Raw genomic sequence first — 13765 nt, forward strand, 5'->3', positions numbered from 1 at the left:
AGGGCAGATCCTTGTATCAGTGCTGCAGTGGAATACAATTAGTGTTTGCACCCTCACCTTTCTTAGCCCAATAAGCCAAATCAGAGTAAAGGAACTGGTTGGGTTATTATACAGAAGAGATTCTAAGCTATTAAGCAAACGTGTACTAAAAACCGAGCCACACAAAAGCTGAAACATTCCACAAGTATGTGCCATAAAGTACATTTTTAAATTTTCTGAAGGGCGACGACATTATGTGGTGTCGATTTCAGGGCCATGGTTAATATCCACACTTTGAGGACGAGCACTTGATTTGCAGTGCATACCCGTGACTTTTCAGACACTCCCTCTGGTATGCTCATTGTTTGCACAACTCATCAAAAATGTAGCCAGTGGAATGTCAATTTTTGTTGCGTACATTGCACATGTAAATGAAAATTCTGGGCATACATCATGTGCACTTTTCACATACATATATAATTACTTTTCTCAGGCCTATGTCTAACCTAAGCGCGGAAAACGTATTTTTGCATCTCTCGTTTTGAATCTAGGAAATGGCGCAGTTATATCTGCCTTGTTTGCCACATTGAGCCCGGAGTCCATGTTCAAAATACTATTAACAGCCATATTGTTTTCTTTATTGCTGTTATACAGTTTCTAGATGTTCTGTGCAGAGGTGGGTGGTGCATGTTTTTAGAATAATGTGAAATGTCCAAATCTTCTACGTAGGTGATTTAGGGACTGATTCACTATGAACTTTCCACTGCTCTAACTGTTTTGTGAGATGTGGGCCATGAGGCGTTTCAGGGTGGACCAAACTGCATAAGTAAGCAAATTCCTAAACATTCAAACCCATGCACGCATTCACCTACCTCTTACTGTTAGTTTCTCACTGTGGAAAAACATGCAAATTAAACCATGTGAAAAAATCTCATGGAGACAAAAGGAAGTTCATTGCGAAAATGCTAAATCCCGTATGTTTTATTTGAGCAGATTTTTCATCTATTTTTAGATCAGCACATGTAAATTTTATGAATTAGGGTACTCTTGGAGATCTACTACTTTTGTAGATTTCCAGGAGTACTCCTGTTTTTCTTTGAGAGTTCTAATATGTCAATCTAATCCAAATACAGGAATAAACCTACAAGAATGGATTACCAATTTGTATTTTTAATGCTTTGTGAATTAGGCCCTAGAAAGTCAGATTCGACAAACTGGAGGGTTGGCAACCTCTTAAGATCTACTTTTTCTGCGTCAGACAACTGTTGGATGGATATAAGGGTAGAGTACCAGGGCACCTGCAGGTCTTCGCTGTACCTTTCCAGAAATGAACATGCAGCCAATTGACATCTCTTACAAATGCCATCAAATGTCTCTTTAATATTAAATTGCTATCTTTGAACAAGTATCTTCAATGCAATGCAATAGGTCTTGCATTTGTGAAAGTTTAAGCTATTGGCATTGTAAAGGACAATGCATTTTATATATCGGTTTTGATAATTAACACATAAATAAAAGGCATTGCCATTTCCAATGCCAACAGCTCAAACTCTTGTAAATACGAGGCCTATTTCATTTCAAAGAAGCGTCCGCCGTTGTCCAGGGCTGCTTGGAAAGTGAAAGCATGCATGGCGTGCTGAATGTTGCAGGAAAACATGTGCTTGCAGTAGGAGAAACTCATTCAAGAAAATAGTGCTAAACAGACTAAATTTGACATACCATGTAACAACAGAGGTAAAAGGGCCATTCCTCATGCGAGGTTACAAATGAAGACAAGGCGGCACTTAGGAGGGACTAACAATCCTATTAACAAATCAGAAACCTGCATTTACAAAGGACAATGACACAAGCCAATGAAAAATATGACATGGGCGGAGAGTAGGTGGAGCTTCAAGTTCATACTCGAATATAGCATGCCTCGCAGAGCAGCGCATGCGTTGCCCAGGATCAACCTAAAAAGGGCAACATACACTCTGGGAAGACTTTCTCAATGCTGGAGAACAGATGCATGCACACAATGGATTGCTTGACATTGAAGATCTACTGAGCGAAGAGCCAGGTTTTAAGTTTCCTTCTAAGCTGAAGAAGATTATCTACAGTGTGGGTATCTTGAGGAAGAGAGTTCCTACATAAAGCAGTCTGGATTTCAAAGGTTTGTCTGCCCCAAGAGTGAAAAATTATGGAACATTGAAGAGCAGCTAGGAGCTTGGTCTAACTGGAAGGAGGAGGAGAGACGTACTTTAAAAACGTATTTGCAAGCGGATTGGGGATAATTTCATTGAAAGTTGAGTGTATACTACGGGCATTTTTAAAATGCCACTTTTGTGAATTGGAAGCCATTTGAGTTGATATAATTGGAGAGAGACATGGTTGAAACTTTTCAGGCCACGCATCACTTTAACAGATGTAAATTGAATGATGTGAAAGTGCTTACTACACTTTTGGGATGTCCCAAGTACAAAAATGATGAAAGGAATAATGTGATGAAAGAAGCCCAGGAAGGGACAAATCGGGGAAGCTTTGTGTAAATGAAAACTGCTACTACTTGTTGAGTTAACAAATGTTCTTTATGACTGACAGTGGTTTAGGGGCACTAGACCATTGATTTGGGCAAAAGGGTCTGATCTAAATTATGAATCATATTTTGAGTCAGTACATGTAAGGTGGAGGACAGCCTTTATTTAAAAATCAGCGAGCTTACAAATTATGCCATGTCAAATCAAGCACATTCGTAGGGTATTTCAATAAACTTCTGGGGCAACAGTACCATTGCTGATTGGAGATTGAGAAGACAAGGTCAGTAATTTGTTCTGTTATTTAATGTTTTCCTATTGAGCGAAGCACTTGCTAACCTGTTACTTTGAGGCCCTAGGCTTCTCCAAATAAAACTAACTGTATTGTTGTATATCTTTTAAGATGAAAATCACAATAAAGACTTTTTGATTGATTGATTGATAAAACTATGCAATCATTACCAATAAGGCCCTCGTTAGTGTGGCTAATGGCCATTAGTATGGTTGAGTTGTATCTCGGGGGCATAGAGATCCTCACCCTATGAGCTGTCAGTTGTATTAATGGGCCTGAAAACATTGGACCCAGTTTTACTGGATGTGCCTCTGCACCTGGTAAAACTGCAGAGCAGAGGGCAGGGGTTGGGGGCACAGGCATACCCTGGACACCACCGGATCCACTGATGCACCACAGGGAAGCAGACAACTCTTAGCTTATCCAGGACAAAGCCTGGTAAGGTCACGGATGACCTGGCTGAGCCCTGCTGCCTGCCCCATCCCTGCCCCACACCTCTCCCTCTGACATCTGATACCAGGTGAAAGTGGTACAGGTCAGCAAACTAGTCCCAGCACGCTGGAAACACGTGCAGATTTTCCCCGGCAGAAAAAGTGTGCTTCCACAAATAAGTGCTTGCCCTATTACCATTTTCTTGACATATCCACACACATGACATTGTAATGCTGTTAAAGTGTCTTCGATAACTAGATAATTTATGGTGTTTTTCTCTGGCAGCAGCACAGGTGGAAGGAGGGCAGTCATTAACCTACATCGATTTTTAGGTCTGACTTGACAGTGCACCTGTCACCTACCTTTTAATCTACTCCAATATTATTCTACAGGTCTTTACTTCAGCAGAAATATTTGTCCATTCCCATGCTATCGACTTATAGTACTTCACATTACCATACAACATTCCTTTAAAGTCAGACCTATTGGCATTGCCAATGTTTCTTTATCGTTATAATGAAAAACATAATCCTAACTGTTCGCATATTGTTTGGAATAAGACAACGTCGTTCAAAACTGTGCTTTTCTTTTGTAGTTCTTCGATAATGCAGTATAACTGCTTCTGCGGCTTTGGCACAGAGTTAGTCTTACAGATGTAAATGTTTGTTTCTCTCTTACAAACGGAACTTATACTATCAAATATTACCTTACTACCCCTTAAATCTCATTTACCCAACTCGATCCTTTGTTTACATTCTAATCTGCATTTTTTGATCCAACTTTCGACAGGAGAGCAGAAAATGATGGACCATTAACCCTTTAATTGCTGCCGACGGCCAACGGTCGTCACGAGCGCTACCTCCCCAGTGCTGCGCACGGCCGTTGGCCGTCGGGTCAGCATTCGTTCTCCGAACGTTCAGCACTGGGCGCTGAACGTTCGACGCTGGGAACGGGTTAAGACCACAATGGCATCAATGTTGTTGTCTTGCGTTTCAAACAGTTGAAAGCTTTAGTTGTTAATGCGTTGTTTTCTTCCAGCGCAGCGCTACATGGATTGTGTGCCATGCTAAAGTCTTGTAATACTTTCACTTCCAGATTTTCCTTGCACATTTAGCCATTTAAAAAAATGCTATTTTTACTTTGTTCTTATGGGATTGTTTTAGTAAACATGAAGAAAACATCCACTTAGGGCTTTTACTATAATTTTCCATTATTCTTCACATTTTAATTCATTGTGTATTCTTGCGCATGTGTTACCTATCCACCAAATGAGGTGATTTGCATTCATAGTATCCAGTAGAGTGTCAACTTCCTGTTGTGTTTGCAAGTGCAAATCAACACAGCATACATTGGAATCCATTGCTATTGTTCATGTGTTGCACATCATTTGAATCTTACTTTCAAACCTACAGTAAGTAAGAGAGTCGCCTTAACTTGATTGTGTAGCGCAGTGAGGGAATGTAAATACAGTACCTTCACGAAAGATGTATTGTTGTTTTGTGGCACAAAGGTGATCTCCAGACTGCCATGCACGATTTCACAGTTGCCATATATATTTTGCATGCTGGTGTAATGGGAGCTCTCGTCGCCAATCAGGCTGAGTTTGTTGTTTGAACCATGGCACACTGAAAGAGAGAGAAAACTGCAATGTCAACACAATTCTCGACAACCAAATCAAAGTTTAACATTAGCCCCAAAGTGGAGTTGATCTTAAATGAATCTACAGTTCAGTCAAAACATAAATCCCTAAAACAACAAAAAAACACTTGCAACAATCAGACTTTTCTCACAAAGCATTCCACTACAACATAACCTCGGACGTTTACAAGATAGGTAAGATGGTAGGTCAACTGGGAGGAGGCTATATGCAGAAAACCAGCTGTATAGAACCCAGCCAAGGTCTGATCATAATCAATAGAGCAAATTGATGTAAGAAGTCCAATAAAGACAAGTGATCAGGTCTTCCCCAATTCTGTAGGATCGTACTTGCACTGTAAAAAAGTGATAAACACATTATTGTATTTTATCTCTTTGTCACGGTGCAAGTATGACAATTAAAAAGCGAATAGCACAAACACATTTGAGTGTTCATAGGTATATGTGACTTTAGAACGTTTGCTAACGAGAAGCAGTGATGTGTATTTCACTTGGCTACAGTGACTACTGGGTTCAAGGGTGAAGCAACAGAAATCGTTTTCTTCTTAAAGTGACTCTGTAAGACTCACACTTCTGGCAGGAATGTGTTACTTGGGTTGCTCTCTCACTAGGAACGTCTGCTTAGTTATGGGAGCCTGAAATTACCATTTCGTTGTGCAATCTAATAAAGGAGAATTATTGCCTGGCGTAGCCCACGGTACTTTCTTTCCTTTAAATTTTGGAGCAATTCAGCGCCGTGTTCTGGAGCTGGACCGGTGTGCTGTGCGTTCACTTGATGCGACGTTCTCTCATTTGCATAATGGCGCGACCCTAAGCGACTGAAGAGATCCTTTACCACTCTGCCAGCACAATATCACAGGCATGGAGGCAGGAGCAGAGGAGCCATCCGCAGGTGCACTGATTGGGCACTGCATGGAGTTGGCCCAGAGACTGGTTCCCTTGGAAATAGGGAGATGGAGTCCCTGGGATCCCCACAGGGCACCCACTGCAGGTGGGTGTGGTCACTCACTGCACCCTCCTACATTGGAATCTCTGCCCATTTAAATGTGAGGTAGGATTTCCCCCTGAAGTGATTGGCAGACCAGCAGCTTCAAAGAGCTGGTCAACACTTCCTTGATGCTGTGTTCATAGCAGACACTTCATTGACTGTGATAGGGCACACTGTCCAAGTCGAAGTCTGCGTCAGGTGCATCTAGTTGCAGGTGCCCACAGCACAAAGAGGGACAGTGCAACAGACATGTAATACTGCTCCAGATTGAGGGGACACAACAGTTCTTATCAGTGGCGGCTCCTCCGCTAAGGCGGAGGAGCTTTGCCTCACTGCTTTCAGCAGTGAAAATAAATGAAAAATAAAACGATAATAATTTGTTGTGCTATTAACTTTGGCACTGGTTGATGAATCTTCATGAAACTTTACAAAGAAAGCTTAATACCTCACATATTAAATCACTTGGGTCATTTTCTATGAGATCATTGGCAACATTACTGGTGACATCTGAAATTACATCATTGATGACAACACTGTGCATGGCGGGGATGCAAATTATAGTTGCTTGAAATAACTATAACTGGTGAATTTTATATTTTTTTTGTTTAAAATGTAATGTTCAAAGTGATGTTTTTATGCATCAGCAGCAGCTAGAAATAAGTCTATGCTGTCAATTTGTTTTTTGGTACAGAACAGTCTTTTCCCACACACCATCACTACAATATGCCGGACAATTGATCAGCTGCTGGTAAGGTTTTAAAGGTAGGCTATGTAATTACATACAGAGTGAGATTCATTATTCATTCACTATGTACAGACATGATGTTCACATGGTGCGGCGGCGGTAACCCTAGAAAGCATTTCAATGGATGTATTGAACAGCAACTTTTAAGCAATCTTCTTTATTCGTTTACAGATCTTCGACATGGTATAACGAGTAACACCTTTCTTTGGACTAACAAAATGAGCATACAGGAATTTTTTGACGCACTACCAGCACACTACTGTAGTAATCCCGTTTTCGGTCCAATAAGAAGACTTCCTCGCCACAACATACGGAATTCTTCTTTTGTTTATGGCTGGCATAGTGACTGTCTTTGATGGTATAAACAGTTCAACACCACTTTGTTTATAACTCTGTTATCTTCACAAAGAAATCTGTTAATTTGAATGTGTCTTTTGCCCTAACTTTCCTGAATGTGGGATAGGTCTTACTGTTTAATTTTTGCAAAATGTCAGGGACAGAATGTGTCAACATTTCTGAATCCTGAAGGAAATGATTTGGAAAGAGGACGGATCACAAAACACATTGTAATTTCGCTTTATAATCTCATTTTTCACAAGTTATTTCTCAGACCTGCCTATCAAAATGGATACAGAGTTGACCAAAACTGTATGTTTTCAAAACTAACAAAACATGTGCACCTGCGGTGGACTGGGAGCAAAAAGCAGCCCTATAAAAAGTGTTCATAGCAGACTTTTAATGTACCAAATAAGGGGATCCAATCATATTTCCATGAGGATTGTGGCGTGATGGTGGTTATAATAATGTACGTGTTTTAAAGAAAATTGTGTTTGTTCTCTGAGGGTAGTGTGCAAGGCTGGGTAGCTCAGAATCGCACGGCTTGAAGTAAAGAAAAGTGCTATAATGAGGTCAACACTGGCTTCTATTTCTAAGTATAGCCTCCTCTCAGTCTCATGTCTGTCTTAATCCTTCTTATTGTAATTCTGAAACTGGCCTAGGGCAACCCTTTTAACCCCTTCACTGCGGCGGCTATTCTGCCGCAGCGCTAAGGGGGAGGCGGGGCCGCACTGCGCTCCCGTGCTCGTGACGGAACCGCTCCGTCACGAGCCTCGGGTGAGCTGTGCTTGTGACGGAACGGTTCTGTCACGGCCCCGCCCGCTCTTTAGAACGCCCAGCGCAGACGGGGAATTTGCGCCGCGCAGGCGCGGCGAGCGGGCCGTGATGGAACCGTTCCATCACCAGCACAGCCCACCCGAGGCTTGTGACGGAATGGAGATTTTTTCTCACTATTCTGTAATTAAAGGTTTTTCCCTCACTCTCTAAACATGAGTTATTTGACACTGGTTGAGAGTGTCTTGCCACTGCGGAGTCAGATTCATGCTCTGTTTTGTCACCTAATCCCATCCAAGAGTATGTTGTGCGTGTTTGTGTATGTGGCTATTGTAGCATATGCATCGTACTTAAAAGCAAAGCAGTGATGAAGGCATGTGGGTTGCATTTTGGAAGTAGTGAGTCTGTTCCAGTGCACAAGATGGCGGTGATGCTGTTTTCCCTGACAGTCAAAGTGTATCACAAGAGATGCAGGGGGGAGGAGACCTAGTTAGTGAAGTGGGAACAAAGGAAGCAAGGCTCCTATAGCAATTCAATTAAGTCATTTTCTGTAGCACTGCCACTTGGTAGATGGTGAGGATAAAGAGGGGTGCAGTCTAGTTCTTCGAGTAAGAAGGTTCTTTTAGGTAAAAACAATATTTTCTCTCACTCCTGATCACTGTCTTTGTGGCTGTTCATAGCCAGGAGAAGATAGTTCACAACCCTTTGTGGTTGAGGCTGGAGGCTACTGTGCTGCGAAGAGCATCACCGCACACAAAGGATGTGTCTACAGAACTGCATAGAACAATACTTGAAAAAGGAAGCCACCTTTGATATACTTTGATGGTAAACATCACTTACAACGCAAGCATTACAACGCACTACCATTACATCGCAACCATTACAACGCAAACCATTACAACGCATTGCGCTGGGGGGCGCTCTAGGATAGGGAATATATTTAATTTACTATCCAACACCTTCCCTACTATCCACGGGGACTGGAGTTGGAATAGTAAATTAAATAATTCACTATCCAGCACCTAAAAGCACTATGCGTTGTAATGGTATGCGATGTAAAAACCGCGTTGTAACAGCAGGCGTTGTAATAGCCTGCGTTGTAACGTCATAGATCCACTTTGATACTTCTTTTTTGACTGAATCTTTGATGGGTATGCCATCTGCAGCACAGCCTCTTTCTGAAGTGGGAATTGTAATATGTGTTGGTTGGTTGGCATCTCTGGGACGGAAGCAACACCACAGATGTTGGTGGCAGGCCTCTTCTCATGTCCGTGGTTGCTGAGACATACGAGGTCTAGTTCGCTATGCTGCCTGTGTTCTATTGTGCGTCAGACCGCAGCAATGACGAGATACACGCATGGCTGTTACACAGAGTATCTGCCAAACAGATGGGTTGAGACGTTTTATTAGGGACTGGGTGTGTGCCTGCTTGGAGGACTTGTGCTAGTGCACTACAGGCATCACAGTATTCCTTGGATTCAGTTTACTTAAGACTACTCTCCCACCCAATGTCCAAGAGAACAGAAATCTCATAGTGCAGCAAATAAGAACCTCACTGTATCACTGGCACATTTGGCCAATGCCAAAACTTGGGCCTACTACAGTATTATTTGAGATTACACATAACAAAATAACTGTGTGCAACCTGTAACACAACATGACAACAACCAATTGGTAAAGGTTTACTGGCTTTAACAAATGCTTTTCACAATAAATAAGCTAGACCAATTGCCTTTGCCATTTCATAATAAGCAGACCAGACATATGGTACAGGACATAGCATTTCCCAGTGCACCATTCAGGCCAGAAGCTTTTTATCATAACCAACTCACTCCTACAGTATTGAGTGCATACGTTTCTACAAAGCAACTATCAGACTTGATTTCTGTGAAATCAGCATCAGGACCAGAATGGAAGGTGGTCTGTGTATTTATCCAAGAGTCCACATTTTGCACAAAATGCGTACCCAACTTGAGTACTTGCTACTGCTTACAATGTAAACCATATGTGTTACTGTTCCAAAATAATTGCCGCTTAGGACAACAATGGCATTTATGTCATGCAAATACTGTGAGGCCGCATAGTAGATGTCTCTGGAAAGATCTGCCACTGTGAGAAATGAAGGAGGGACACGGTTATTTGATGACAGACGATTTACCTGCTGTGGAAAGGCTAGGCCTCTTGCAATCCTGACATTCCAGACAACACAGAGCTGTGGGCAGCACGTTGGCAGTAGAAATAATACTTTTAGCACCTTCTGTTTCTCTGTACAGCTGCTTTTGCAGTTTGACCATGTGATGATGCTTTAAAATACTGGTGTCGGCTCACTCGCCTTCAGAGTTCAGCATTTGGCACCGGTCTGGTCTACTTGTATTGCAACTAGAGGCCAGCAGCGTAAGTTCAGATTCCAACAGAACCCACCATACAACCCACCATACAACCAAGGTCCCTTGACAGCACTTAACTACCTTAGTTACATGCACATTTAGATTAAATATACAGAATGTTGCAAATCCACTACAGCAGTTCTCAAAAGATGAGTCGCAGGAACAAACATAGATCAATTATTTAATAAACTGCGCATATGTAAAATAGATAAAGAGAGGCAATAATGACGTTGGTGAGCAGCAGATAAGGATAGAGGCGTTCCTGTGACATCACTGTGGGTGCCTCTTCATTTTGCCAATTCGTTCTTACTTGTTATTCTTCAATGTGTCTTTCTACTGCCAAGTATATTTCCAATTTAGTAATATGTTATAATACACTTCTCTTCTGGAAATATAATAAGTCTCCCCTTATAAAATAAAATATAATTATCTATTTGATCAATTAGCCATCACCTCAAACGTAAAACTGGACCAACCACAGATTACCTTTTTGCTACTTGTTGGGACAAATCAGACGTGAACATAAAGGCCTTTTCGACAATGTAGATAGTACACCCGCAGCACCCTTTTATGTACTCTTATATGCCTTTGTGAATTTAACCTGAGCATCTAAAATGTGAATATCCATGGAGTATTGAGAAAATATTCATATACAATTAGTCGAAATAGAAAGCACTGTGTCCTGTTTGTGCTTTTTCTGATATCGCATTAAACATTGTAAGGGTGTGTACAAGTGCACTCCTGTGGTACCCCTTCCCGTACTCACAAAAGTTTTTTTTTGATTGGCCCCAATTACGTTTTCTGTCACTTGGGCTTTTCCTCATCTACCCCTTGACATTTCAGCTCTAAGAGATACCTCGATTACCCCCTATTTGCAAGGCACGGTCGGGTTGTTTAAAACCAGTACCTGAATGTGCTATCTCTACTTAAATACCCAACGATTTGTTTAACTTTTCCATGAATAATCCAGAGGCGTTAGGACTTGGTCTCTCTAATTCAATAGGGACATAAATGTTTATTGATGAAGAGGAATACAATGAACAATGGGGAATGATTTGTTTGGACTCCAGTGTCCTGGCCGGTGCAGGGAGGTGGGGGGAGGCTTGGATGCAAGGGTAATACTGATTGAGGACAATGGAGCGGTACGCGCCTCCGGCATTTTACATTGTTTACTGCCTTAAAGTATTTCTTTCAGGTGATGATGGCAGCATTCGTTTTAAAAGGACACCTAAAAACAAAAATATCAGTAGAAGAGCTGTTAAACAGCTATTTCACACTCATTATGTGCGCGCGCCCACAACCCCACAGTCCTCTTTTCGCCACTAATACCCGACGCTGGTGCTGGAAACCAGGGTTCGGTCGCGTCCACATCCTGTGATTCTGGGCAAATCACTTAATCTCCCCGTGCCTGAATGTGTAATCTAAATACGGTGCTCATGTAAAGCGCTCCAATACCTTCAGGTCGAGTTCGCGCTATATCAAATATGCACAGGGAGGGCTGCAGATTTTTAGCTCACGCTGCTGTTCATTAGCCACTAGATGGCAATGTTGCGCCAGTATTCGATTGCTTATGCTCGCTACGGGCTCAAGATCTCCCATGGTTGTCCTGGTTGAGGAACGCCTAAGCTCACTTGCTCGTCCGCACAGTACCCGAGTATGCAAGAACCGTTCGGAACCGTGCCCTGACTGCTGATCCTTTATAAAAACAAAACGTCTCAGCTCAGAATCCATTAAAAAGAATAACAACGGATATTGTTGAACGGAAATATGAAGAGTACATATAGGTGTCTAAAATTCGCATGCAAAAAATCCTATTAATAGAAATAAACGCAATGGCTAGTTGGAAGTAATTTAATGGCTTTTAACGCGCAATTCCAAGGGTGCATCTGGCGTAGGGTGAACTTAGCGTAAGGTTTTCGAAAAAAAAAAATGATTGCTCTGATATTAAAAAAGAAAAATAACGTGCGACCCTGCCTTTATTTGGCCGTAAGGCATTTTCGGTTGGTAACTGACCGCCCCACGCCCATTCGAAGGGTCTGACGTAGTTTTACAAAGCACTGAACCAATACCGGTATCATTTTGGGGATACTGAATTTGCACAGTTTTATTTTTAGAAGTATGGTCTTGCCACCGAGATAACACGACACTCCCCCAACTTTAATCCAGAAGAGTACAGAATGGCATTATTTCGGCGAAAAGAGAAGTTAATGGTTCTTGATCTAAAACGCAACAATCGTTATATGTATTGTGACTATAGGAGTTATTTATGTAGAGTTCATATTTTTTTAATGCAAAGCATCTAACACATGGTTCCTTCTTAACAACCACACTTGGGCCCTCATTTAGAGGGTCGGATCCGGGCAAGGGGTGGTATTGCATGGCACTGCTTACATTTATTGCTATTTGTAGTTTTGTCCTATTAACGCAATACTAATGGGGCCTTACCACGTTTGTAACATGGAACTGCCACATTACCGGGAAAACATCCTTTACAACAGGGGTCTCTAAACCGGTCCTGGAGGGCCGGATCCATGCCAGATTTTTAAAATAATTACATGTATCTCAATGGGAATATCCAAAAAATCTGGCATGGATCCGGCCCTCCAGGACCGGTTTGGAGACCCCTGCTTTACAACGAAACTTTTACCATGCAGTGCTGTTACAACGCAAGTATTACAACGAAAACCTTTACAACGCATTACACTGGGGGGCGCTCTAGGATAGGGAATAGTTTTAATTTACTATCCAACACCTTCCCTAGTGTCCACGGGGACTGGAGTTGGAATAGTAAATTAAACTATTCACTATCCAGCGCCCCCAAGTGTAATGCGTTGTAAAGGTTTGCGTTGTAATGCTTGCGTTGTAACAGCATGCGTGGTAAAAGCATGGGTTGTAATGTCATACATCCCACATTACCGCATGGAAAACCCATGCCCATTGGCTAATTCCGCAACTCTGAATGCAGAAAATATTGAGAGAAAAGTCCATAAATAATTTCCTATTTAAAACTGTATTTTATTAATATCATTATATCAAGTGTGCAATTAAACATTTGTGGCATAGCTACAGTTTTTCAGAGAAACATCATTTGAGGGTGTTGGTGAAACAGGCCTTTTGGCGCCTGATGGTGTCATTCAGCAAACCTGCTTGTAATCCTGTGAAAAATACCAGCGTGGGAGCATTCACTGTGAGAAAAAGGTGCCAAATGCCTAAAAGGCACATAGTATGCAAAATTGTGCAACGTTAAAGGCAGGTATCGTCGAGGCCTCTCCCCTCTGGTCATTCCATATCCATCACACCCGATGACGCTGCACTCAGTGCAGAGTGTAGGCTGGAGAGTGAGTCACGTCCTCCTTAGTCAGACATTGGCATTCCTGCTCGACTTCCTGTTTCCGTGCAGCGCCTGCTCACACCTTGCTTGGGGTTAGTGCAATGGAAGTGAAGTGCCTGCGCCTTGATAATTTGGCACTGCTGCCTGCAATGGAAGCCTCTTTTGTAAACGCAGGCCTTCCAGCCCACCCGCGACAGCCATGAGACACAGTTTCACACCTCATCACATAGAGATCCGAGGAAGAGGCACATTCTCACAGGGAGCTGGAAACCCTTTAGCAGAAAAGATTTCCATCTCATTTGTAGAGCAAGGCCCCATTTAATCAGTGGTTG

General features: G+C 42.1%; 1 protein-coding gene across 1 annotated transcript in view; it reads right to left on the bottom strand.

Annotated features, from left to right (window-relative positions):
• Nucleotides 1-13765, bottom strand: part of EGFR (epidermal growth factor receptor) — a 414372-nt gene that overhangs the window by 139510 nt on the left and 261097 nt on the right. Inside the window, exon 2 of the mRNA XM_086941735.1 lies at nt 4690-4841. Coding sequence (XP_086797861.1) covers nt 4690-4841 — 152 coding nt within the window. The remainder of the gene's footprint in view (nt 1-4689; nt 4842-13765) is intronic.

The sequence above is a fragment of the Lissotriton vulgaris genome, chromosome 10, assembly GCF_964263255.1.
Source record: "Lissotriton vulgaris chromosome 10, aLisVul1.2, whole genome shotgun sequence".
NCBI classification, from domain to species: Eukaryota; Metazoa; Chordata; class Amphibia; order Caudata; family Salamandridae; genus Lissotriton; species Lissotriton vulgaris.